This window comes from Procambarus clarkii, chromosome 35 (genome assembly GCF_040958095.1).
Source record: "Procambarus clarkii isolate CNS0578487 chromosome 35, FALCON_Pclarkii_2.0, whole genome shotgun sequence".
Lineage (NCBI taxonomy): Eukaryota > Metazoa > Arthropoda > Malacostraca > Decapoda > Cambaridae > Procambarus > Procambarus clarkii.
In genome coordinates, this window is record NC_091184.1 from 21,232,992 (window position 1) to 21,260,917 (window position 27,926).

General features: G+C 43.3%; 1 protein-coding gene across 1 annotated transcript in view; it reads right to left on the minus strand.

The window, feature by feature from the left end:
- Positions 1-12,694: 12,694 nt before the first annotated feature.
- Positions 12,695-27,926, minus strand: part of LOC138371140 (chemotaxis regulatory protein ChePep-like) — a 44,664-nt gene continuing 29,432 nt past the window's right edge. The window contains exon 5 of the mRNA XM_069335973.1: positions 12,695-12,888. Within this exon, the coding sequence (XP_069192074.1) occupies positions 12,695-12,888 (194 nt within the window). The remainder of the gene's footprint in view (positions 12,889-27,926) is intronic.

The window sequence follows — 27,926 nt, forward strand, 5'->3', positions numbered from 1 at the left end:
TCTACCACACGGACAACTACAAGGACTACTAGAAAGACGACCTCAACCCAGACTCCAGCACCACGCAAGACCCAAGCTGCACAAACGGATGCACCCACCACACCAGCTCCCAACGATCCGACAATCACCATCACAACCAACGCGCTCCCCGATGTACTGTCTATACCTGTAAGCAGCACCACCAACGCTCCCGCGGTAGCTGGAACCACCACTCAACCACACTAGAACCCAATCCAGGCTATTCAAGCGAAGACTAAACCACCGTCTCCAGACGACGCTTCAAATTCTTCAGACGAGGAAATCTGAGTACTAATAGCACCATCACCCCACCACCAATTCAACACAAACTCTGCAAGACTTCCTCATGGAGCCTTCCTCGCCAAGCTCCATCGACAGCACGGCCATGTCAACAAGAAGGAAGTCTCAAACGAAGAAAAACCAAGACCCAGAAGTGCGAGAGGATTTAATCACATATAAACCTCTACTTGCAGCAGAAGAAAGAAGCCAGATGAAGGACCACGACTGATGCGTCTCCATCCATGCCTACACACCATGCTACTCCCGATCTCCCCTCAAGCCCTGGCAAAGACCTGGCCCACCCAGCCTACCACGCCACATCCCGCCGCCCAGGCACACGTCAAAAGAACAAAACCAAGATCAAGAACTTTGAAAAATACCGTACGGCAACCCGCGGTGGATAGGCCACCGAAATTTTTAACCCCCTCGTTCCCATTCCACATCCTCTTCAAGAATTTGAACTCTTTATCCCTCTTCCTCCCTTCCCAGCCCGCCTTTCCAAACGCTTTGCACACAGAAGCGAAAGCGTAAAAGAGGTTAGATATAGGGTGGTAAAGTTGATGTTTAAAAAAACACTTTCGTAACAATATAGTTGCAATATTGAACAAAGATCCATGCCGGTTAAGTACAAGTTATTTAGGTTTATATCCAAAATCCACATTTTCTTTAGATAATGTTGTATTAGAGGTTAAGTCCTAGGTTAATTTAGCTTTGGTTGTGTTAGGTCAAGCAGGGTTAGGTTAGGTTTGGTCAGGTTGGATTAAGTTCAGTTGATGCCAAATAAAACAACACATTTGAATGTTGAAAATAGGTTGTCAGACACACCACCAACAGTCTCAAGTAGTGATAAGAATGAGGAAAGCTGTGAGGGGACTGGTTATTGGAAATAGCTTGATGGAAAAATCACTAACAGAGTGAAAATGCCAATAAGAATGAGGGTAGGTTATGAGAGGACTGAATGTTGGAAATAACTTGTATGGCACAGCTTCAATAGAGCAACATTTTTATTAACAATGGGCAGGTTATATAAGGACTGAAAATTGGAAATCGCTAGACTTTTAATTAGGCTAAATTTCCATAGGGTTGGTTGAACTTGGTTAAATTTAGCTTTGGTTGTGTTCGATTAGGGAAAATTTGGATGAATTTGTTGGAATTAAATTAAATTAGGCTATATTTAAATGGGCAAGGATAAATTTTGTTAAATTTAGCAAAATTTTGCTATAGGTTTGTTAGGTTTGGTTAGATTAACTTATATTATAATTATTATTATTATTTTTAATTGCAAAAAATTACTAATGGATTGGGAAGAATAGTTGGGATTTTTGATGAATGGTAAAAACGAATAGCATTACTTTCCTGTAGGATATAGTGTAGCATACTTCAACTGTATTGCAATGTAGGGTGGGATATATTATATCTTAGGAGGCGAATGAACTAGGTAGTTCAGGTATTAGTGTAAATTATCCTATTTGAGTTTCAGTTGTAGGGTTGTATGTGAGGAAATGTGTAAATAATATAAATTATGTGTGTAGCATAGGGATGGTTGCAGATTGGCAGGAGAGGAAATGAACGCAAATGGTTTAAATAATATGCATTATCTAAGTATGTGAGTTCTTGGATAGGCGAGGATAAATTATGTTAGGATATAAGTATGTATAATTCTGATTGGATAAATTAGGACAAATTTTGGTTGGTTACAGTAATTTTGCTTAAATTTAGTCACTTTAGCTTTTGTTAGGTAAAATTAGAGTTGGACATGTTGAATTTGCTAGATTTAGTTTAATTTAGTTTCCGTTAGGATGCATTATGGCAGGAAAGAGTAAATTTGCTTAAATTAACATAGATTTAGCACCAGTTAGTGAATTTTTTCATTCGGCAAATTAAATTTAGGTAAATTCTGCTGGATTTGGGTTGTGTTAAGTCAAATTAGGATGGGATGGACTACCTTAGGTGGGGATAGAATATTTTAGGTAAGGGTTGGACATTACAGGCTACGATTGGTTTATTTAGGTTTTGATGAGATTAATTTTATAATGATATAGCATTTTGCTTAAATTTATTTAGATTTATTGACCTAACCTAACCCAGCCTGTCCTAAACTAGCTTAATCTAATATAACTAAACCTAAATCCAATAAGACAGCTGAGTAGTTTGCCTAAGTAAATATAAGTGACATGGTTCGAATGGATGTAACAAGGGGATATTTATATAGTATTTAATATATTTTAACACAATGGACATAAACTCGATAAATAGAATAGTTTATCAACAAATAAATTTCTTGAAATATCCATAGAAATATGTGTCTTTATGACGTTTGAGAGCTTTTTATTCAGCGCGACTAGTTGTAGAATACATATCTGTGAAATTGTATGATATTTAGGAGGCTGTTTTGATCAAACTCACATATTATTATAAAAATTATATTTTTTGCAAGCTTCATGTGTTTGCAAGTTGTGAGTTTTTGTGTAAATTGTGTATTAATTTTGCAAGATGTGCATTAACTGTTCAATTTTATATTAAGTATGAATTTTTTGTATCAAGTGAGCATGTTTTGCAATTGTATTTTTACGAATTGTGTATTTGTGCCAGTTGTAAATTGATTGTATTTGTGCAAGTTATATATGAATGTCTTTAGGGAGATTATGTATTAATTGCCCTAGTGGTAGTTGTGAAAATAATGTATTTGTGCTAATAGTGCATTAATGGAAGTTGTGTTTCAATTGCAGTAGTCGAATTTGTCCAATTGTATTTTGTGAGGAATACGTATTTGTGCTAGTTCTTTATTTTTGTTTTCTCAAATTTTATCTTAAATTATTATTTAAGTTGAGTTTTATTTCCATAAACACATGCCCTTAACATGTTAACAACTTAGTGTAGCTAGTTGGATATTTATATAAGTGCTTAGGCTCGAAGTTGGGAAGACTAGCGATCGATTTAATGTGTTTAAATATATAATGGTTACCAATATATAAATTACCAATATTTTTGGACTTGCTTGAATACTTTGGCTATCTTGTGGGGTTTGCTGATTGTCATGTATAAATATTACTTAATGGAATTAACAGAACACAGTTGAAAGATTTATTGGGATGAATGAAACTTCGTTTGTTGGGGATACTAGAATTGTGCTCTTAACACAGCTAAGGGACTAATGTTGTATAAATTACCTCTAACTAAATGGGGTAATGTTGGCAAAATCAGGCTAAATCAATGAATATATGTATGTATGTATGAATGTATGTATGTATGTATGTATGTATGTATGTATGTATGTATGTATGTATGTATGTATGTATGTATGTATGTATGTATGTATGTATGTATGTGTGCCATGATTGAAGTGGATGAATGGACATAAGGAAATATCAAATTTGGCATTCATTAGACAAAAGATAATTTTTAAGAAAGTCTTGTGCACATTGTGCTATTTCCTTCCTTCTTATATATAGGACTTCTACAGTTTATTTAATTTGTTAGTGGAAGCATATATGAATGAGTAGGCTTGGAAATAAATATGATATACTCTATCGGTCTTTTATTAATTTTTTTTAATAATTCATAATACTTCATAATTACTTTCAATATGTAATCGTTAAGTGGCTATTTGGTAGAAATTATATGCAATTATTGAAGTTAGGATATAATAATAAATAATTGAAAATGGGATATATATGCAATTATTGAACTCGGACTGATTGAAGTTTATTGGCGAGGATTAAGACTAGCTGATGACTTCATCAAAAATTAGGGATGATTAGAACCGCCTGTCTTGAGGTAATTAAAAATGGCTGGGGCTGGGGGCGCATCTGCCAAGATCCCTAAAAATGCCTAAGGCTGGTGGGCCCATCTGCCAAGATCCCTAAAAATGGCTAGGGCTGGAGAGCACATCTGCCAAGATCCCTAAAAATGGCTGGTGCGGGAGGATGCATCTGCCAAGACCCCTAAAAATGGCTGGTGAGAGAGGATGCATCTGCCAAGATCCTTAAAAGTGGCCGAGGCTGGAGTGTGGGGAAAACGGACTAGCAGGAATTTATTTATGAATTATTTATTGTTATTGAAATATTTCTATTTAACTTATTATGTATTTATTCTTGTAAGTAAAGAGGACTGTATATTTAAAACTGTCCTGCTAGTTGATTCCTTTCACAGTGCGAGGGGGTTATATAATACCCTAATTGAAATTAATCGATAGATATAAAATTACTACTAATGGTTATTCATTTATTCCGAAAACAGTTAAATAATAAAATTAGTTAATCTTAGCTGATATAGTCAAAGTTTTCTGGTTCAAGGTAATGACGTATCTTGATTGAGCGATCAACCCTCATTGGCCATGTGGCTGGAAGCATGGGTGTGCGCCTTACAAAAACCAGTTGTGGTGTTACCTATACTCCTCTCCTCTCAATTTCAGCTGCATAATGTTCACATAGTTACACACAGTAACAAGTATAAGTCAGTTATATCATGAGAACAGTTATGGAGTATAAGTGAATTCTTATCCGTTCTGGGTGGATGCACCTGCAGTGTATCGATTTATATAATAAATATACAAGGATATAATAACTTATCTATATAAATAAAAATGTAAATATTCGTTTGTTCATATAATCGCTAATCTCTAAAAGTTCTTCACCGATTGCTTTGAAATTTTGACACAACGTTCCATTCGCATTTGAGCCTGTTTTAATATACATACTATATAGATGTCACCTCTATGAGAGGAAACAAATTTTGTTTAAACTGTTTTTCGTATGTTTTTCATATGAAGGGAAATATTCAAAACCTCCTTACCGATTGCTTAGAAATTTTGACACAACATTGCATTCGAATAGGCATGAGTTTTTATATACCTACTATATACATGCATCATCTGTGACAGGAAAAAACAAACTTTTTTTGAAAAATAGCGTCATCTGTTGGACGTAAGAGGAACACACAATATAATCTCTGAAATTTCTTCACTGATTGTTTTCAAATTTTGACACAACGTTCTATTGAAACATGTGCATGTTTTTATATACCTACTATATAGATGCCACACTTGTGACAAGCAAAAACATGGTTTAAGAAAAACAAACAGCGCCATTTGATGCATGTAAGAGCACCACATGCTATTCTTAATTAATATGTTACGATTCCATTTCAACGTTTCTGAGTGCATTGATAAATTTAATTTTCATAGATTTCAATTTATTTTCATTTTGATTTAATTATTTTGTGACATTCTATTGGAATTGAGCTGTGTTGTTTATCATAACATTCATTTTGTATGTATAGTATATTTTTTTCAATTTTCTTTTAACTGTTCTTATGTTTCATTGATGGAACATCAGATCATTTGGGAATGCATCGGACGAGGGAATAGGGAATGGTGGGAAGAATGAGGGGATGGGAGTGGGGGATTTTGGGGAGGATAAGGGGACAAAGGAAGGGGTAATGGTGGGCAGGATAAGGGGACGGGAGAGTTGGAAATGGTGGTGAGGACGAGGAGACGGTGAACTAGAGGATGGTGGGGAGAACAAGCGGATGGGGGTGGGAGGAATGGTGTGGAGGACGAGGGGAAGGGGGAGTGGGGAATGGTTGGGAGGACGAGGGGACAGGTGAGGGGGGAAATGTTGGGGAGGACTGGGGGACAAGGAAAGGTTGCTGAGGCATAGCAATGCATGGCCGGGTACAGCTAGTCTATGTAAATAAAAATGTAAATGTTCGTTTGTTCAAAATCGCTAATTTTCGAAAGTTCTTTGCCAATTGCTTTGAAATTTTTACACAATGTTCCATTCGCATCAGACCGGGTTCTTCTATACATACTATATAGATGTCACGTCTGTGATGGGAAAAAAAAAGTTTTTTTGAAAAAACTGTGTTTTTCATGTGAGGGGAAATCTTCGAAACCTTTTTACTGATTGCTTTGAAATTTTGACACAACGTTGCATTCGAATAGGCGCGTGTTTTTATATACCTACTATATACATGCCTCACCTGTGAAAGGAAATAACATTCTTATTTTAAATACAGCACCATCTGTTGGACATAATATCAATACATGCTGTAATCTCGGAAAAATTTTCACGAATTGCTTTGAAATTTTGACACAACATTCCATTCGAATACGCACATGTTTTTATATTCCTACTACATAGAAATGAGCCATATACCAAGAGCTATATACCCAAAAGAGCCACAGAGACATTAGGAAGAACTTTTTCAGTGTCAGAGTAGTTAACAAATGGAATGCATTAGGCAGTGATGTGGTGGAGGCTGACTCCATACACAGTTTCAAATGTACATATGATAGAGCCCAGTAGGCTCCGGAACCTGTACACCATTTGATTGACAGTTGAGAGGCGGGACCAAAGAGCCTACGCTCAACCCGTGCAAGCACAACTAGGTGAGTTCACACCCAGAAAGCAGCCCATAACAGCTGTCTAACTCCCAGGTACCTATTTACTGCTAAGTAACAGCAGCATCAGGGGGATAGAAACTCTACCCATTTTGTTTCTGCCATCACCAGGGATCGAATCCTGACCTAAGGATTACGAATCCAGAGCGCTGTCCTCTCAGGTATCAGGCCCACTGTGTTAGTTGTGTTAATAGATGTCTGTTAGATGATATTAGTGTCTGTTCTCTAAGTTTAGGCTTGTTAAAAGTGAATCCTTTAGAGTAAGCCAGCCAGCGGATTGCTGGAGTTTCGAGCTAGTGTTTAGACAATGTGATGATACTGTGGAGGACTGGTGCGTGAATTAGTGAGAAAATTGAACTCGCCGGTGTGAGAACCTTAAGAGAAAGAGTCAGTGAAGGAATCTTGACTGAAGGAACCTTGAAGCAAAAGTGACACATATGGTGTTACCTGTGCTGTATATATGTAATAGTATATGTCGTTGTACAAAAGTCTGTACATTTAAGAAGAGCTTGTGATAATGACACACAGAGATCACACTAACGTGATGCATCAAATGAAAAAATCCACAAGGGCCGTGATGAGGATTCGAACCTGCGTCTGGGAGCATCCCAGACACTGCCTTAATCGACTGAGCTACGACAGGGTAAAAGGGTTGAAACCGAAGTTCTACTGAACTTACAGGATCCCGTAGCCTCTCCGAGGCACACACCAGGATTTTACACAACCCCCACCTGCACCCGAGCTATGTCAATACCCAGCTAACACAAAACGTTTTAGAAACCTTCAACAAAGTTTCATCATGGTTTTGGGGAGAGATAAGTTTCATGTGTGGTTCAACAAACACGTGTGCAACCTTTAACCCAAGAATGGTAAAAGTATTTCTTTATGTAATACAGCAAATTCTGCCTTTTCTTACACTAGTTTCACCTTTATTTCAGAAAAAATATTTTGTTCATGTTTAAACATTAAATTTATGTACATTATACACATAAATTGTGAATGCTGTAACTTGGTTGTATGATAGGTGTGTGAAACATTTACTTGTTATTATGAATCTGCTAAAAATTGTTTTTATAACCCTGTTTGCTAATTGCTGTATTCAGTAATACTGTTTTTATGTTTAAATTATATTTTGGTACTTTATGCATAATACATCAACATAAATGGAAAATGTTGCTGCATAGGTGTATGAAGGACACACGCAACACTGAATATACCATTTTTTTCTAATAAAAAATTAGAGTGCATCAAAATACCTCTTTATCACATGCATCTGTATTATAGTAGATTTTATATTATATATCACTGAAGAACAAATAGGTGAGTACAACTAGGCAAGTACAACAACATAAGTGCAACTAGGAGAGTACATGTAACTAGGTGAGTACACCTTGGTGAACACTGCTAGATGGATACAAGTAGGTGAGTACAACTGCATGAGAGCAACTAGGTGAGTACAACTACAAGAGAACAACTAGGTGAGTACACGTAGGTGAGTACAACTCACCATGCAACTCCTCACAACTACAGAAATCAAGGAAGAGGAGGGGAAGGGGAGTATGGAAGTGCATCCATACTGCACTTCGGGAGGAGGACGTCGAGGAGGAAGGAGGAGTAGGAGGTCGAAGAGGAAGGAGGAGGGCGAGGTGGAAAGAGGAGAGCGAGGAGGAAGGAAAAGGAGGAATAGGGCGAGGAGGAAAGAGGAGGAGGAATAGGGCAAGGAGGAAGGAGGAGAAGGGTGAGGACGAAGGAGGAGTAGGGCGAGGAGGAAGGAGGAGGAGGGCGAGGAGGAAGGAGGAGTAGGGCGAGGAGGAAGGAGGAGGAGGGCGAGGAGGAAGGAGGAGTAGGGCGAGGAGGAAGGAGGAGGAGGGCGAGGAGGAAGGAGGAAGAGGGCGAGGAGTAAGGAACAGAACGAGGAGGAAGGAGAAGGAGGGCTAAGAGGAAGGAGGAGGAGGTCGAGGAGGAAGAGTAGAAGATAGAGGAGCTCAAGGAGGAGGAGATCGAGGAGGAAGGGGAAGAGGAGGGGGCGGAAAAAGGGAGGAGGGAAGACAGGAAGGTGGGGAGGGAGAGTAACAGGACCTGTGTGAGGCCTGGAGGGTATACACATTAGGCCTACAGAGTTGCCATGACGTGTTAGGGCGCTGGATTATACAGGCATGTCTTGATAGATGACTATGGTGTGTTTGTCTTTCATAAAATACAGCAAGAAAAATAAAGAATCAGATAATAATGTTTTACATAACTTTATCTCCTATTTTACTAATGAATTAAATTAATATTATAAATTGAACAATGGTTGGTGAGGCAGCGAGGGTTGTCGTGAGGGTCCCAACAGGCAAGGGTCAGTAGTAGCCAAGGAGTCGTGGTCGAACCACCAGCCAGGTCGGACGTTCCTGAGGTCTCTCTGCTGGTGTTTTCATTGGACGCTTCTCGGTTGCCCTGGCGAGTGGTCGTTTGCCACTGCGGGGTGACTACATACTCGTCTCAGTATGGGGACTTACGTGCCGCCACTGCGGAGGAAGGAGTCGGCAGGGCTGACGTTCACCTGTAAAGTGGACATTGGAGTCATCAGCAATACACTGTTTGATGTAATGAAAGTGAAAGTGGAAGATGTTGTGGGTTTGCAGATCATTAGCGAGGACAGAGTGGTGGTGAAGTTCGCCGAGAATTGCTTGTTCAGGCAGTTTATTGAACAGTATGAGGATCGGGAGGTGCGGCTGAGCAACGGACGAGGCTCTGTGAGGGTGGCGAATTTGAGTGTGGAGTATACGTACGTATCGATTAAAAATGCTCCAATTGAAATGTCAGAAGATCTCCGTCGGGCGCTTGCCAGGTATGGGCGTGTCGACTTTATTCGTGTGTGTAGGCACACGTCTGGAGCCGTCAAAGGACTCATGAATGGTTACAGGACGGCAAAAATGGTCCTTCGTGGGAATGTGCCTCCTCACTTTCGATTGCTGGCTATACGGTCGGCTTCTTCTACCGGGGACAGACTCGGACATGTTTCAAGTGTGGTCATGTTGGCCATGTGGCTGCTGCCTGCACCACTAGGATGGATGACCGGGTTAATCTTTTCAATGAAAATGATTTTCCTCCTTTGCATGAGCAAGAAGATCTGTCAGTTTTGAGTAGTGCCCCTTGTATGGGACCGGATGCAGTGGTGGATGACGCAAATCTGGGTCCCAAGAGTGCTGCTTCAGTGGTATCTCCTGGTGAGGATGACGTCCGTACTGCTGTGGCGTCTCCTGAACGGTCTAGTGGGAATGTCGATCTCCCTACAAGCCCGTGCGTGCCCGTGCAGACCAGCTCCGAAGGCGAGTGTGCTGTGGTGCCTCCCTGCTCTGGTGAGGTGGTAGATGCAGTGGTGGGCATTTCATCGGTGGATGGGTGCTCCAATGCTGAGTCGTTTGGTGTGCATCGGAACCCGCAGCAAGTAATCAGTGATGGTGTTGATATGGCTCGGTCTGCTGCTCGAACAACTGAGGTGGTGGCAGAAATGCATATGGAGGATGTACATGTTCCTAGTCGCGGTTCTGGACGACGTGAGGCAGGTTGCCTGTTGCCTGTTGGCGCTGGGCAGCACAGTATGAAGCGGCGGAAATTTGGAGGTTCTCTTCAGAATATCCTAGATGCACGGAGGAGGTTGGAAGACGGCACCCCCCCCTTCCCTGACGGCTGTGCGGTGTGATCCTATGGTTCCGTCCGACTCGGATATTCCGCCTTCTGGTGGGGGCGTGTCTGTGATGGATACTGAAGTCCCTAAAATTCGCGAGAGTGATCAACCACCTGGTGGTACACAGAATGTGGATTGGTGGGATATTGTGAAAGGGGTCCAGGAAGAGTCGGTAGGGGGAGATTTGGTGGTGAAGCTCCAGAAAAGTTCTCTGGGTAAGCTTGCCGAAGTGGCTCCCACTCCAGTAGTTTTGGGAGATGGGGTTGAGGGCTCTTCTGTTGGGTGCGATGCTACCCTGGGATGTAGTAGTAGTGTTGTGTGAATGTGGTCTTCTCTGTTAATTTTTTCTCAATGGATGTGTGGATGAAATGTGCGACATTGAACGTTAATGGGCTGAATTGCCGTTTGAAGCAACGTCAGCTTGTGTTGGTGGCCCGCTATCACAAGTTGGATGTTATATTTATTCAGGAGCATAATGTTAATTGTATGGACCGGCTGGAGGTGTTGTTGGATTATTTCGAGGTGTTGCTGAACCCTCCTGTGTTATCAAAGGGTGGCACGATGATTTTGTTGGCAAAGAAAGCAAGCATGGGGATAGTGAGTTCGGAAATGAATGACTGTGGTAATGTGATTTTGGCGCATGTGTCGTTTATGGGTTCCGTGATTCCCTTGCTGAATGTGTATGCGCCCTCGGGAACGCATAGGCAAGCTGAGAGGGAGGAGTTGTTCTCGGATGGTTTGCTTTATTTTTTACGGAATGCCACGAGAAGGATGATTTTTGGTGGTGACTTTAATTGTGTAATTTCAGTCCGGGACTAGCACTCGTGCTCAGGCGTCTGTCTCTCCTGCTTTAGTTAGAACGTTGCAATCTATGCACTTACGTGATACCTGTTTCCTGGCGGGTGGTGTCCCGGCCTATACCTTTGTTAGTAGGGATTATGGCTCTCGCCTTGATCGCGTGTATGTGCACAAATCTTATGGTCAGGTCCGCTCTTGGGCCACTGTTCCGGTCTGTTTTTCGGACCATAGTATGGTGGTGGTGGGCGTTGTTGTCAATGATCAGGTGCGGTTGGGTAGGGGTTGGTGGAAGCTAAATTGTGGTTTGCTTAGATACCCGTTGGTGGTGGAGGAATTTGGTGTGATATGGAGAGCGCTAGTGCTGCGGAAAGTTGATTTTGTGTCTATGCTAGATTGGTGGGACTGGTGTAAGGTGGAGTGCAAACGTTTCTTTGTTCGTTTCTCGAAGCGTCTTGCAGCGGAACAGTATGGTCTTTTGAATTTGTTGCAAGCTCGATTGCGTCAGCTTTATGGGCTCATGGACCAGGGTTTGGATAGGTATGATGAGATTGTATTGCTGAAGAGACGGATAAATGGGTTGCGGGAGGAAGTGGCTCAGGGTATCCATATCCGTCTATTGACATCTGAGCGTGTAGAGGGTGGGAAAGTCTCTGCCCACTTATTGGGTAAGGTTAAGTCCCCCAGGTACTCTACCGTTATGACTGGTATTCGCAGGGTAGATGGAACGGTCCTCACTAATACTGATGGGTTGGTGTGTTACGTTCGGGAAGAGTTGGAGGGTTTGTATAGGAAGGTAGAGTGTATGTCGGCGGATTGTGAGCATTTTCTTAGTTTTTGCCAGGATATGTTGTCTGTTGAGGACAATGTGCCATTACTGAGAGAGTTTACGGATAGGGAGATTTGGGAGGTGGTTCGGGGGTTAGCGAATGGGAAGGCGCCTGAGTCTGATGGGTTGCCGGCGGAATTCTATAAGTGTTTATGGGGGGTGATTGGGTCGGACTTCTCAGAGGTGGTGCGGTATAGCCTGAGGCATGGTGTTATTAGTGGGTCACAGTCTTTTGGTATTATTCGTCTCCTGCCGAAATCTGGGGATGTGCAGCTGCTCACAAATTGGAGACCGTTGTCTCTCCTGAACCAGGATTATACAATTCTTTCCAAGGTACTGGCGAATAGGCTTCGGTTGGTTTTGGGGAAGTGTATTTCACCGGGGCAGTTTTGTGGTGTTCCGGGTAGGTCAATTGTCTACTGCAATATTTTGATGAGGGATATGATTTATTATCTTTCGGATAATGTTGTTCCATCGGCCATGGTAAATTTAGATTGGTCCAAGGCTTTTTATAGGGTGGATATGAGTTTTGTGTTTCAGGTGATGGAGAGGATTGGGATTGGGCCGCAGTTTGTCTCTTGGGTCAGAATGCTGTATAGGGGATGCAAGAGTAGTGTTTGTATTAACGGGGTGTTAAGTGCCCCCTTTTTCCTTGGGAGGTCGGTCCGGCAGGGTTGCCCCCTTTCTATGATCCTGTTTATTCTGTTTCAGGAACCTCTGTATATGGCTTTGCGGTCTCATCATTCTCTTGTGCCGCCACGTCTCCCGAATGGTTTGCTGGTACCCGTTGTAGGGTATGCGGACGACACGACTGTGTTTGTCTCCACAGAGGAGTCAGTTCTTGTGGTGCAGGATATATTGGCTCGGTTTCATCGGGCGACGGAGGCAGTGCTAAATCGAGAGAAATCTTGTATGATGGGGCTTGGTGCCTGAGCTTCTCGGCCTTCGTGGGGGGGTTCTTGGTTCCCGGTTGTGGATTCGATTCAGACTCTTGGCATCCGGTGGTGTAAAACGTATGCGATGTCCTTGCAGGTGAATTGGGAAGCAGTCTCTAGAAGAGTTTTGGGTTCAATTTCATGTTTGTATGGGAGGAGGTTGACTTTGTTTCAGAGGGGGCATCTACTTAACTGCAAGGTTCTGTCCAAAGTTTGGTACATGGCTCATACCTTTCCGTTGAGTCGGCAGTTTGCATTGGCCATTAATAAGGGTTTTTTTTCGATACTTGTGGGGTGGGAGGTATTGTCCGATACGTAGGTCTACGCTTTGTTTGCCAAAATTGCGAGGCGGGATTGGATTGTTCGATGTATACTATAAGGCGTTGGCGATATTTTTTGTCTCGTTTAGGAAGGGGCTCTTGGAGGGGGACGGTGTGTTCTCTCTGGGGTTATATTATTGTACGATGCGTGTAAATTCTCTGTTGAGGTTACCCTTGTGTAAAGAGATTGCGTTTCTATCGCCTCCCTTTTATACTTTGCGATTGATGTCCTCCGGAGGCTTTGTCGTGTGGAGGGGTTCTTGTTTTTTACGTGTCGGAGGGTGTATGAGGAATTGCGTCCTTTTGTCGCCCCTGCTGTGGAAGACTCGTTTCCTCTTTTTGATTGGATGGTGGTGTGACAATCGCTCCATTTGAAGTTTCTAGCTCCGTTGCAGAGGGAATTCCTGTACCGGTATTTACATGAGTCACTTGTGACTAACGAGCGGCTGCTGAGGTTGGGGATTAAGGCTAGTGCTGGGTGTGACCTTTGTGGAGGGCTGGAGACTGCGTTTCATGTGTTTTATTTTTGCCCAGGCCGGGCGAGGTTGGTGGATTGGTTGATTAGGACGCTTGTGCGTTTTTGCGGGTCAGTGTATCGTATTTCCCCTTTACGTTTATTGATGTTTGATGTTCAGGCTCCTTGTAGGAGGGTTCGCAATACTGTGCTTTTGGTTCTATCGGATTATCTTTATTGTGTGTGGGTTGGGAGGCGGGAGGGGTATACAGTGGATAGAATGTTGGGGTTTTTGGAAGGTCGGTTACGTTACTCGAAATGGGAATTACGTTGGTTGCTTGGGGAAAAGTTGGGGAACAATTTTACTGATACTGATGTGCGTTATGGGTAGTATATGACATTTTTTTGGGGGGGGGGGTACTGGGATTGTAGTTTGCTTTCGTTTTGTGGGTTTGATTGTACTATACTCTTCAGGTGGCGGCTGTTAGTGTTCTGGGTTCCGTTTTGTTTTGATGTTGGTTGTTGGCAGGCTGTCCATGTGGGATTAATCTCCATTTGTGCGAGTGTGTGTGTGTGCTGGGTTTGTGCGCGACATGATCTGTTGTCCGTATGTCTTCCTTTCTTCTTGTGATGGGTTTGTGGGACGGCACTGTGTGTGTCACTGCAAGCACTATGATGGTATTGTGGCTGGGGTACCATACGGATGTTTGTGGTGCTATGATTTGAGACAGTTTGGGTGTATTGAGTTTGTATGAGGTATGGTTTCCTGGATTCCTTACATGAACTGTCCCTATGTTGTGCTTCCCTGTTTTCCCAGTTGCTGGGTGGTACAGGTACTAATGTGTATATGTGTATTTTAAGGGTTGCTGTGACCCCCCTGTTACATTGTTTCCGGTTGAAGGGACTTTGTTATACTAGTTAACTAGTTTTATTTACTGGTTAAATTCATGCTTTCTCCGGGTTCGGAGTGTAATGTGTGTTTCATTTTGGATTCTTAGGTCCTATTTCTTATGCCCTGCCATAGTACATATGTGGCCTTTGACAAATCATGTGTTCTGTTTTCCTTGAGTGAGTACCTTCTCATTTGTGTATTTCTTCTGTTACTTTTATACTATTCATGTCCTAGGTTTGGGTGGTGTGAGTTAGCTCTGTATTTGCTAGGGTTTGAACGTATATTTATTTAATGACTTTCTGTGGAAAAGGAAAACAAAACTATATGTGTATATATATATATATATGTTTGTGTAGGCTGTTGCATGTTGTAACTAAACTGTGTGCTTTAAAACTGAGTAATTTGCTTTGTATTCGTTTACGCTGTTTTACATTGTTACTTTATTACTGTCATTTTTATTTATTGCTTTTCTTTCTTTTATGTATTTTTTGTCATGGGTCTTTGAATTGTATTATGTGTCCGGCCTTTTGGTCTGTATGCCTTAGGTGTGTTGTTTAGTGGGGCGTTTTGGGGATGTTTTCATTGGGTACAATGCTACTAATGTTTTCAAGTGTTTTATGGGTTTTGTACATGGTTAAGTGGGTGGATATATGCTTTTCCCTTGTGTTGTGTTCATTTATGTTCCCCATCATACGCCTTTATTCGTCAGTACTGTAATTTTCCTTCTGTGCTGAGGGATGGGTAGTTTAATCACCTGTTTTGTGTTGATTGTTTCAATTTTCTTATGAGCCATGTGTGTGCTATCCAACTCACTGCCAACTCACTGTGTAATGGTGCTTTGGTAACTGTTTTTATATTGTATTTATGTGTTTTATAAATAAAAGAAAAAAAAAGTAGTAGCCAACTGACCATCACCCTGGTGGTACAGTATTTATTCCCGCGCGTAGTGACAACATCACCCCCTCCCTGCTCTTCCCCTTCCTTCTCTTAACTCTCCCCTCTTCCCCTTCCTCCTGATCCCCCTTTCTCTTGCCCCTCCTCTCTTCCCCTTCCTCCTCATCCCCCCTTCTCTTGCCCCTCTCTTACCCCCTTCTCTTGCCCCTTCCTCCTCATCCCCCCCTTCTCTTACCCCTCCCCCGCGTCTTCCCCTTCCTCCTCATCCCCCCTTCTCTTGCCCTTCTTCCTCTTGCCCCTCCTCTCTTCCCCCCTTCTCTTGCCCCGCCTCTCTTCCCCTTCCTCCTCATCCCCTTCTCTTCCCCTACCCTCTCCCCCTCCTCTTCCCCCCTTCTCTTGCCCCGCCTCTCTTCCCCTTCCTCCTCATCCCCTTCTCTTCCCCTACCCTCTCCCCCTCCTCTTCTCCTTCCTTCCTTCACATCCCTCTTCTCTTACTCCTCCTCCTCCTTCCCCTTCTCCCCTCTTACCAGTACTACTCCTACCCCCTGGTATTCTTCCCCCTCCTCTTCTCCTACGGTACCTAATTTCCCCCAGACTTCCTGCTCCTTCCCCCTCCTCCTTTCCTCTCCCCCCCTCTTCCTCCTTCCTCTTAGACCTACTCCTTCCTCTTTTTCATCCTCCTCTGCCTCGACCTCCTCTTTCCTCCTCCTTCCTCCTCAACATCATTCTCCTTCCTCCTCGACCTCCTCCTCCGCAACCTTCCTACCTTACCAACTCCTCCTTCCTCTTCGATCTCCTACTCCTCCTCCTTTCTCCTGGCTCTTCTCCTCCTTAACATCCTCCTCCATTCTTTTCGCCCTTCTCCTCCTTCCTTTTTGTCCTTCTCCTCCTTCCTCCTCGACCTCCTATTCCTTCATTCTGGCCCCTCCTCCACGCTCTCCTTCTTCCTCGCCCTCCTCCTTCTTCCTCCTGCTCTCCTCCTTCTCCTTCCTCCTTGCCCTCGCTCTTCCTCCTCGCCCTCCTCCTCCATCCTTCTCGCCCTCCTCCTTCCTTCTCGTCCTCCTCCTCCTTCCCTCTTGCCCTCCTCCTTACTCCTCACCCGCCTCCTCCTCCCTCTCCCTCCTCGCCCTGCTACTCCTCCTTCCTCCGCCTCCTCTTTCCTCCTCATCCTTCCTTCTCGCTCTCCTCCTCCATCCTCCTTCCTGCTCATTTCACCTCGCCCTCCTCCTTCCTGCTCCTTCCACCATGCCCTCCTCCTTCCACCTCGCCCCCCTCCTTCCTCCTCGCCCTACTCCACCTTCCTCCTCCTCGTTCCTACTCCCTCTTTACTCTCCTCCTCCTTCTTTCTCGCCCTCCTCCTCCTCCTCCTTCTTCGTCGCCCCTCCTCCTTCTTCCTCGCCCCTCCTCCTCCTCGCTCTCCTCCTCCTTCCTCCTTCCTCGCTATCCTCCTTCCTCCTCGCCCTCCTACTCCTCCTTCCTCCTCGCTCTCCTCCTCCTTCCTCCTTCCTCCTTGCTCGCTATCCTCCTTCCTCCTCGCCCTCCTTCTCCTCCTTCCTCCTCGCTCACCTCCTCCTTCTATTCCTTCCTTCTCGCCCTCCTCCTCGCTCTCCTCCTTCTCTTCCCTCCTCGCTCTCTTCCTCCTTCCCCATTCTTCCTCTTCGTCTTCCTCCTCCTTCCTCGGCCTCCTCCTTCCTACTCGCCCTCCTCCTCCTCCCTTCTCCTCTATCCTCCTTGCCCTCCTCCTTCCTCTTCGCCCTCCTCCTTCCTCTTCGCCCTCCTCCTTCCTCCTCGCCCTACTCCTCCTTCCTCTTCGCCCTCCTCCTCCTTCCTCTTCGCCCTCCTCCTCCTTCCTCTTCGCCCTCCTCCTCCTTCCTCCTAGACCTCTTCCTAAGAATATGAGTAAAAATGATGAATTAACCTTTATTATGACCCCTGTTTCATTTTACTAAATGTAGAAGTATACTTTTGTATTTCTACATTTATATAAATAACAGCAATAAAAAAACACGATTATGAAACATTTAAGGTTGCCACAAGGTTTCAATTTTTTTTAGCCAACGTTTCGTGCAATACGTTTTAGAAACTTATTTACATCCACACAAAATTACGCATCTAATGCGTGAAAACAAACGTTGCCCCTACTTTCCAACACTTTCCAGATACGTTGTGGGAACCTAAAATTGTTTCCTGGGTAGGCCGTTCTCCCTCTTCGCCCTTACATCATTACACACAGAGATCACACTAACAGTGATGCATCAAATGAACAAATCCACAAGGGCCGTGACGAGGATTCGAACCTGCGTCTGGGAGCATCCCAGACACTGAGGCTACGTGATCCAGTAAGTTCAGTAGAACTTCGGTTTCAACCCTTTTACCCTGTCGTAGCTCAGTCGATTAAGGCAGCGTCTGGGATGCTCCCGGACACAGGTTCGAATCCTCGTCACGGCCCTTGTGGATTTGTTCATGTGATAATGGTTTTGTTTAGTATTGTTTACCTCCTATTCCCAATGGAGTGTCAATTACTGTTCAGTTTTTAATAACTTAACCTTGGCTTGAGGCTGGATCTGGTAAGTAGAGGTAATAAGGTCTTATGGAAAGTTGAATGAAAGAACCCGGTTACTGGGTAAATAAGGCCATAACATATATTGTCATTATTCTTAGTGTACAACCCGTTCTCAGTCTAAATCCATTCCATCCAGCCGTCGACCCCAAAGACGTATTGTTAAATGTTTAACATGTTGTTCACTTAAAATATGAATTTTCTTAAATATAAATTATTGTTGGTATATATTAGCATAGTATGCATATTTAGGCATTGGTTAGGTTAGGTGTTTAGTTCTGTATGCGATTGTTATAGCCTCACTCAGCCGGTAATCAGGTTCTTTCCATTCAAACTTTTTAATGGGCCTTAGTGCCTCTTCAAACCAGCTCCAACGTTCATAGGTAAGTTATTAAGAACTGGTAGTAATAGTCAATCCAACGGGAATGGGGCTAAACAACAGACAAAAAAATAATCACCACGCGTACTTCTTAACTATGTTCACATATAACATATGTACAACACATAACACCTCAGGTGTCCTTTTCACACAGAACACTACAAAAAAACTTCTGTGATCTATCCTGGCGAGTCCACTTCTCTCTTCTATCGTACAACATCCAAGGTAATTCTCTGAGCCTTTCTTCTCCTAAACTCATGCCAGCCAATCCACCTTTTAATTCGTTTTCATCTTGAAAAACATAAATTAATAATTGAAGTCGCAACATGGTTTTATAAATGGCCGTTCATGATTAACAAATTTATTATCTTTTTATTCTAGCATAGTTGAGGCAGTTGATAGTGGTAAGGATTGTGATGTTGTGTACCTTGACTTTAGCAAAGCTTTTGATACAGCGTCACATGAAAGACTGATTAAAAAGACTAGAGGCTCATGGTATTGGGGGTGCTATATTAAGCTGGATTAGGGCATGGCTATACCAAAGCAAACAGAGAGTTAGTATAAATGGAGTCAAGTCAGAGTGGGAAAATAGTTGTAAGTGGAGTGCCTCAATGGCTCTGTCCTGCGTCCTCTGTTGTTTATAATATATATAAATGATTTAGATTCAGGTTTGAGTAGCAACATTTGCAAATTTGCTGATGATACAAAAATCGGCAGGGAAATTAATACGGAAGAAGACTCACTATCACTTCAAGTTGATCTAAATAGGGGTTTGAAATGGTCAAAGGATTGACAGATGCAGTTTAATGCTAATAAATGTAAAGTTCTGAGGCTAGGTAATGATGATAGAGTTACAAGATACGAGCTGGAGGGTACCATATCACCTCACCTCAATGCGAGAATAAATGTGGAACGAAATGGCGTGTTTACAGGTTACATTTGTGTGTGTAAAGTAAAGTCTTTGAAAATGTAATAGGTAATTGCGAAACGTGTTCAGGCATCGCGTCAGACAAGAAATACAAATGAATTTTGGAGAAGTGATTTTTCAATTACCATCAACAGTGAGAAGAAACATAGGAAATATTGAGACAATTCGAGTTAAAATTATTAATCATACCTTCTCGGTTATATATAACAATATATATATATATATATATATATATATATATATATATATATATATATATATATATATATATATATGTCGTACCTAGTAGCCAGAACGCACTTCTCTGCCTACTATGCAAGGCCCGATTTGCCTAATAAGCAAAGTTTTCATGAATTAATTGCTTTTCGACTACCTAACCTATCCTAACTTTTTCTGCTACCTAACCTTACCTAACCTATAAAGACTAGGTTAGGTTAGGTTAGGTAAGGTTGGTTAGGTTCGGTCATATATCTACGTTAATTTTAACTCCAATAAAAAAAGTGACCTCATACATAATGAAATGGGTAGCTTTATCATTTCATAAGAAAAAAATTAGAGAAAATATATTAATTCAGGAAAACTTGGCTTATTAGGCAAATCGGGCCTTGCATACTAGGCCGAGAAGTGCGTTCTGGCTACTAGGTACGACATATATATATATACATATATATATATATATATATATATATATATATATATATATATATATATATATATATATATATATATATATATATATATATATATATAACCTAGAAAGGGGACCACCTCTGGTGCAAGTGTAGGGACCCATAGCCTCGGAGAAGAAAATAAAGAGTACTCAGAGAAGACCTTGTGGATCCTCACTGAACACTTTGATATTTTCTTCTGTCACCCCTATTCTTTTGGTATGTGTGTATATTTATCTAACTTTATTTGAAAATGTCATTACACAAAAAAAGTTAAAATATTGATTACATGCAGGGTACAAGGCTGCTTGTTACAAGTTGAACAGCTCCTCAGATGGCGGGCAGGAACCATGGATGCAGTGAGCATTTCCTCTCTTGATTGCCACACTAAGGCGCTGAAAAAGAAAACTGGCAGCTCTAGGGTCTCTAGTTTAGATTAGCTTAGACCCCAACTCCTTCAAAAAGCTAGCAGCACTTTTACCCCAGGCACCAAGTGTCTCTGAGGCAATGGGGACAAAATTGTAGTGGTGCTCAAGGTCTCTGTATTTACGTGACTTGGCCGCTTCCCGGTGATTGGCAGCTCCTCCTGCTTGTGTAGCACTGAAGTCAACATAGGTATTGGCTAAAGTTGAAACGCAAGTGTAGTCCCACACCAACTGTCTACCATTCTTCCAGGGTTTCACCGTGATTCCGTCCGGGCGACCGACAGGCGCATCAGAGTTATAGGACATTAGGTAACAAGGCTCTCTCTCAGCTGGACAACCGGCTGTGGTAAGGCTTCTCTTAATAATGTCATTGACCTCGCCGTGTCTTGCATGCCATCCTCCTGTCCTTTGGCAGAGAAGGCCATGCCGTCCGTACCTGTCGGCCTCTGCCTCGCCGCAAATACACCTGTATTCGGTGTGGATTGGGGCAGCGAGGCGGAGAGCCACGGCAATTCGGAGAGCCTGCGGTGTGAGACGGGTGCCTGGTTGCTGACAATGGGGTTGCTAGTAGGAAACCACCTGCATGGGGAGCTGCTACAGCTCTAAGTCGGGCAGTGTCATGTGGTGTTGTCGCAGCTTCTTGGTCGGCAATGGGGCGATCCCAGCTGGATTGCTTATCGGCTTCAGAAGGTGGTGGTTGGGGTGCTGGTCCTGCGAGAGAGACCCATTTAGTTGTGCAGTCTGTGAAGCTGTGATCATGTACCCCTGCCTGTTGAACTAGGTGCTCAGGTAGGATTTCCTTCACCAAGTTGTCAGACCCCACTGAAGAGGAGAGGAACGCTGGTACAGCAATTTGTGTTGCTGTGCGCACGCCAAGGCCCCCGAGTCTGACAAGAAGGGAGGCCTGTTTCCACTGTGAGTCGCTGAGGGAAAGATTGAGGGCTTTTTCTAGTGTTGATTTCAGCAAGCTGTCGTACTCTTCTAATTTAATATTGTTGAAAGATGCCGAACATCTTAGAAAGTAGGTCAGTCTGGGGAGGGACAAGCATCTGGTGATGAGGTAAAGTGCATCATGAGCATCGATGTCTTCAATCGTCTCGTTCATCCTCTTCAGGTCAGTGATCTTCTTACCAAGGACCACGTCGATGGCATTCCTTCCAAGAGGAGCACCTAGGAGTGTGCTGTCCTCAGGGTTGGTTGTATGAATGTCAGGCAAAACAACCTTTATTTGCTCTATTATGTGCTGGTTGGTGGAGGTTATTTCGCACTTGGAATATATATATATATATATATATATATATATATGTCGTACCTAGTAGCCAGAACGCACTTCTCAGCTTACTATGCAAGGCCCAATTTGCCTAAGAAGCCAAGTTTTCATGAATAAATTGTTTTTCGACTACCTAACCTACCTAACCTAACCTAACCTAACATTTTCGGCTACCTAACCTAACCTAACCTATAAAGATAGGTTAGGTTAGCTTAGGTAGTGTTGGTTAGGTTCGGTCATATATCTACGTTAATTTTAACTCCAATAAAAAAAATTGACCTCATACATAATGAAATGGGTAGCTTTATCATTTCATAAGAAACAAAATAGTGAAAATATAATAATTCATGAACACTTGGCTTATTAGGCAAATCGGGCCTTGCATAGTAGGCTGAGAAGTGCGTTCTGGCTACTAGGTACGACACACACACACATATATATATATATATATATATATATATATATATATATATATATATAAAATTTATTTTTTGTGCTTTATTATGTATTTGATAATTACAAGATATACATGGGTTGATACAAAAATAATAATACGAAAAGGTGCTTGAAGGTTATGGATCTCATGAAAAACACGACAATGGGAAACATTGATGAATGTCACAGACGGGTTCGATCATTGTTGCAAGTCAAACACTTCTTCGAATTCCTCTGAAGTTGGACTAGTGCCCAAGACGCAACTGGCATTTCCCCTCTGAATCGCAACACTGAGGCGCTGGAACAAGAAACTTTTTGCTCTCTTGTCTTTTGTAGCGCTGATCAATTTGTCCTCCAATTCCTTCAGGAACTTCAATGCAAATTTTCCCCACGAACCGAGGGTCTCCGAGCAGATCGGAACAAAGCTGTAGCAGTGTGCTAGACCTCTGTATTTAATAATTTTCTGCGATTCCCTGAAAGAAGCAGCACCACCGCTTTCACGTGTGCTGTAGTGGAGGTAGGTACTGGCCAGTGTGGCAGTGCACGTGTAGTCCCATACCACTTGCTTACCATCCTTCCAAGGTAGCAAGGTGACCCCATCAGGGCGCTTCTGAGGGTCGTTAGGTCTGGATAAGTGTGGTTCTCTTTGTGCCGGGCAGCGGGCTGTGGCGAGGCTCCTCTTGATGATGTCGTTGACTTCTTCATGTCTTGCAATTTTACCCTGTGATTTACGACATACCAGACCATGACGACCATATTAGTCTGCCATCGAAGTTCCGCAGATGCACCTATGTTCGGTGAGGATGGGGGCAGCAAGGCGAAGGGCAACTCCAATGCAGAGAGCATCATGACTGAGGCGAGTTCCCAAGGCTGCATTGGGCAGAGCAAATAAAAAATCCCCAGCGTGGGGTGCTATTACCGCTAGGAGGCAGGCTTTGTTTTCAGCATCAGCGTTGTCAATCATTGCGGTGACAGTCTTTTCCATTATGGGGCTATCCCAGTGGGCCTGCTTGTGGTCTTTTGGGACTTGTGGTCGGGGTTGAGGGTGTGCAATGGTGTCCCATTGTCTGGCTGCTTCAATGAACGTTTGATCATGAGTTCCCGCTGTCTCTCTCATACGCTCTGGTAGGATCTGCCCTACCAATTCGTTGGCTGCTGTACATGAGGATAAGAATGCTGGAAGTGCTACCTCAGTTGCCTTTCGAATGCCTATCCCTCCAAATCTCACTGGTAGTGTTGCTTGGTCCCACTGATTGTCATCTAAATCTAAGTTGAGCGCCGTCCTGAATATTGATCTGAGGAGCTCATCATATTGATTTAGAAGTGGGTTGCCAAAAGTTGGTGCACACCTTAAGAAGTATGTTAGCCTGGGCAAGGTAAGGCACTTTGTGAGAAGGTAGAGGGCATCGTGGGAGTCCAAGTATATATAAATGTATATATATATATATATATATATATATATATATATATATATATATATATATAAGTCGTACCTAGTAGCCAGAACGCACTTCTCAGCCTACTATGCAAGGCCCGATTTGCCTAGTAAGCGAAGTTTTCATGAATTAATTGTTTTTCGACTACCTAAAATAAACCTAACTTTTTTGGCTACCTAACATAACCTAACCTATAAAGATAGGTTAGGTTAGGTTAGGTAGGGTTGGTTAGTTCGGTCATATATCTACGTTAATTTTAACTCCAATAAAAAAAAATTGACCTCATAATGAAATGGGTAGCTCTATCATTTCATAAGAAAAAAAATAGAGAAACTATATTAACTCAGGGAAACTTGGCTTGTTAGGCAAATCGGGCCTTGCATAGTAGGCCGAGTGAGACGTTCTGGCTACTAGGTACGACATATATATATATATATATATATATATATATATATATATATATATATATATATATATATATATATATATTGTGACGGTAACGCGTTGGTGTTCGGCTGTTCAAAGCTAGGGGTATGGCCTCGTCACATAGTATTAAAAAAAAATAGAAAATCTCGAACTTCGTCTGTGGTAAGGTAAGGAGAAGACACACAAAACACAAGTAAATTTTAACAATGGAATTTTAATTACGTTAAATAAACAAACATGAATAAAATGGACAAACAAATTCGTATAATAAAATCAATCAATCAAAATAATAAGAATAATTAAATGACACAATGAAAAGTTACGTTAAGACAAAATAACAAGAAGTGCAATATACAAGTAAATGAGAGGTGCTGGAATATTGGCTTTAAGCTATCACCTCTCTCAGTACACGTACGCCAAAGCTTACGTCTAGCAGGGAGAAGTGTTAACTGTGAAAGCACTGAATATTCTGAGGACTGAGGTCGTGGCGGCCCCAGACATCATGTTGTATGGGGGGGTGGAGTGCAGTTGCAGCCCGACCGGCGACCAATCAGAGGAGCCGGCAGCAAGACAGGTAGTTTGGCGGTTTGAGTCTGAGCAGGTGTTCTTGGCTGCATACGTTTTGCGCTCTGGCAAACCTTGCTGGTGTTGTTGTCGTTGTTGGACATTTCTTCCATAGTAGATATATATATTTGTTGCGACGTATTTTTGGAGGGAAGAGCAGGCTCAATCTCTTGAAGGAGATTATCGTCACAACTCTCCCCCGAAGCCTGCGGTTCTGGAAGAAGTACGTTGTTATGTGGTGGAATAATAGATGGAGTCGCTTCTACTTCATAAACTCTGGAGAGATCATTGGCTAAGATGTTGTCGGAATCTTGGTATAGCGTGTCTCCAGGTTGAATTTCTGCAGTTAGCAAGCCCATAGTAGAAGACGTTGAGATGAGAAGTGGGCGTGCTGCAGGAGGTGTAGGGTGGTGTGGTCCGTGTTGATGGTGGACCGAGCACTTTTCAGGTGTGGAGTGAAGTGCTGGAGCTTCAGGATGATGAAGAGTAGCTCCTTGCCAATTGTTCCGTAGTTCCTTGTAGCAGTAGTCGCTGACAGGTGTATTCTCCTCGCCTCGTTGCTGCATCACGACACCACCAACGTCGATACCACGGGCGTCGACATGGAGGATGAAGGGCTTATCTGACGAGGTGAGAGTGGAATTAGAATAGGGCAAAGGAGCACGATTATTATCCTGAAAGCATTTGGGAAGATCATTAAGGATTTCGGAATTAGAAAGCGCTGACTCCTTGTCAGTGCTTTCGGGAGGAGAAGCTGGGAAGGTCTCACTGTGGATGTAGGGTTCTGTGAAGGTAGAACAGTTAATTAGGACAGTGGGAGGAGTACCATTATATTGCTTCAGGAGGTTGACGTGGCACAGCTGGGTCTTCCGCCGCCTATCTGGAGTCTCTATTACGTAGTTGTTATTATTCCTGCACTCTTTGACGCAGTAGGGTCCTGAAAACCTGTTTTGTAAAGGTGAACCTGGGATAGGGAAGTACGCAAGGACGAAGTCTTCCGGCTTGAATTTTCTTACTTTGCTGGTCTGGTCGTAATGAGTCTTCATTCTCTCCTGGGCTTTCAATAGATTATCATGGGCAAAACGGTGGACTCTCTCTAGAATGTGTTGAAGGTTTTGAAGAAACTGGGGCACATTCTGATGCTCACTGAAGGTGGCATCTCGGAGAGAGTCTTTGAAAGCCTTAAGGGGAGTACGGCACTTACGGCCGTAGAGCATCTCATAAGGAGATACTCCTAGTGACTCATTTGGGAGACTTCTGTAAATACACATTATAAGGTCAATCTGCTTATCCCAATCCTTCGAGGTTTCACTACAAAACTTTTTCAAGAGTGCTTTGATTGTCTGATGACTACGTTCAAGAGAACCCTGTGAAGCAGGATGATAGGGGCTGGACAATACCTGTTTGATGTTGAACTCCTCCAGTGTCCTTTTGAAGAGATCACTGGTGAAGTTGGTACCACAGTCGCTCTGAATCTCCCTGGGAAATCCGTATTGAGTGAAGATCTTCAATAGATGTTTTATAACCGTAGCAGCCGTGATGTTCTTCACTGGAACTGCTATGGGAAATCTGGTGGTAGGACACAGGATGGTTAGGATGTAGGCGTTACCTGAACTGGTCCGAGGTAAAGGACCAACACAGTCTATTATGAGTCTGTGGAAAGGTTCCGCAGGCACCTGTATGGGAATCAGTGGCGCTCTGGGAATGGAGATGTTCGGTTTGCCTGCCATCTGACATGTATGACACTGTTTTACGTACTGTTTGACGTTATTTACCATACCTGGCCAGTAGTAGTCTTGACGAATTCCATGGTAAGTCTTGTTGAAGCCGTAGTGGGAGAGCGCTCCGTGGGCCAGGTGTAGAATAGTGGGCCGCAGGCTGGTAGGAATCACAAGTTGTTCGTTGTTGGCCCAATCGTCCTCCTCCTTCAGTTTACTGGGTCTATATCTGCGGTAGAGCAAGTCGTTCTCTAGGAAGAACCCAGGAGTCTCAGCCTGGAAAAACAATGGTGTTAAAGTAAGATCTTCCCTCTGCAACTTACGGAACTCCAACTTGGTCAAATGCGGGGGGAGTTTCTGAGGGTCTTGAGGGACAGCGGTAGCAGTAGAGTCAGCTGGCTGTGGACGTGCGGCTTGTGCACGGGTGGTCACGAGAACCGGAGGAGAAACTTCATCACTCTCTTGAACCTCTGCTGGAACATACTCTAGAATAGGGTTACTTGGCACAGAGTTACACACCTGGGGTTTGTCCATGACGATCAGGTTGGTCGGTTGCAGGTCTTCTGCCAAGTCGTTGCCTAGGAGAAGTTGCACTCCAGGCATGGGAAAAGGCTTTTCCCTGACGGCGACTTGGACTTCCCCGTTCACGTAGGGACAATCCAGGTGGACTCTGGCGAGAGGGTATGGAGTGGTAGCAGTGAGGTCAGTGATGAAGACAGTTTCTCCGGTGTAGGTGATGTTGGGCACAGCCGACTTCAAGATGATCGATTGTAGAGCCGCTGTGTCCCTCAAGATCTTCAATTTGAAACGTCCCTCCGGATTTGAACCGTTGGCAGAGACAGTTCCAGTATACAGGTGGTTACTGAAAAGAGAAAGATCATTAACATTAACACCAACATTCATCACAGGCTTACCGGACTTAGGAGGAGTTGGTTTGGGTTTTTGTTGGTCAGTGGTTCCCTTGTATTGAGACTTACCACACTTGTCTATGGTATGTCCATAGAGTCTACAATACTTGCAGTAGAGTTGCGAACCAGCTTGATCGGGGCTCACTTTCTCGTAACTGTACCACGACTTCTTATTGGAGGATGGTTCGGGTGTCAGCCGGTGGATGAGGCTGTAAGTGTCAGCCGACTTAGCACACTTCAGGTAGTCGGTTTCTTCTTTATCTGCTAAGTAGAGGCGGACAGGAGGCGGCACACGTCTCAAGAATTCTTCAACAAGCATCAGGTTGACGAGTTCTGCAAAAGTAGAGACATGTGCTGCTTCCAGCCATTTCATGAAATATCTCCGTTTTGTGTTAGCAAACTCGAGGAAGGTAGTGGTACTTGCCTTCAGGTGGTCACGGAATTTCCTTCTATAACTTTCGGTGGAAAGTAGGTAGGCGTCCAACACTGCTTGTTTCAGAGTGTGGTAGTCATTCTCAGACGCCAAAGTACTGAGTGTGACTGCAGCTCTACCTGTAAGAAGGACTCTGAGAAGTGTGGCCCATTGGTCGACAGGCCAACTGAGTTGATTAGCAAGGGTTTCAAAGGTGGTAAAGAACACATCAACTTCTGCTTCTACAAAGGATGGCATTAACTTACTTGCATGTGATATATTAAAACTGACGGGAAGATTGGCAG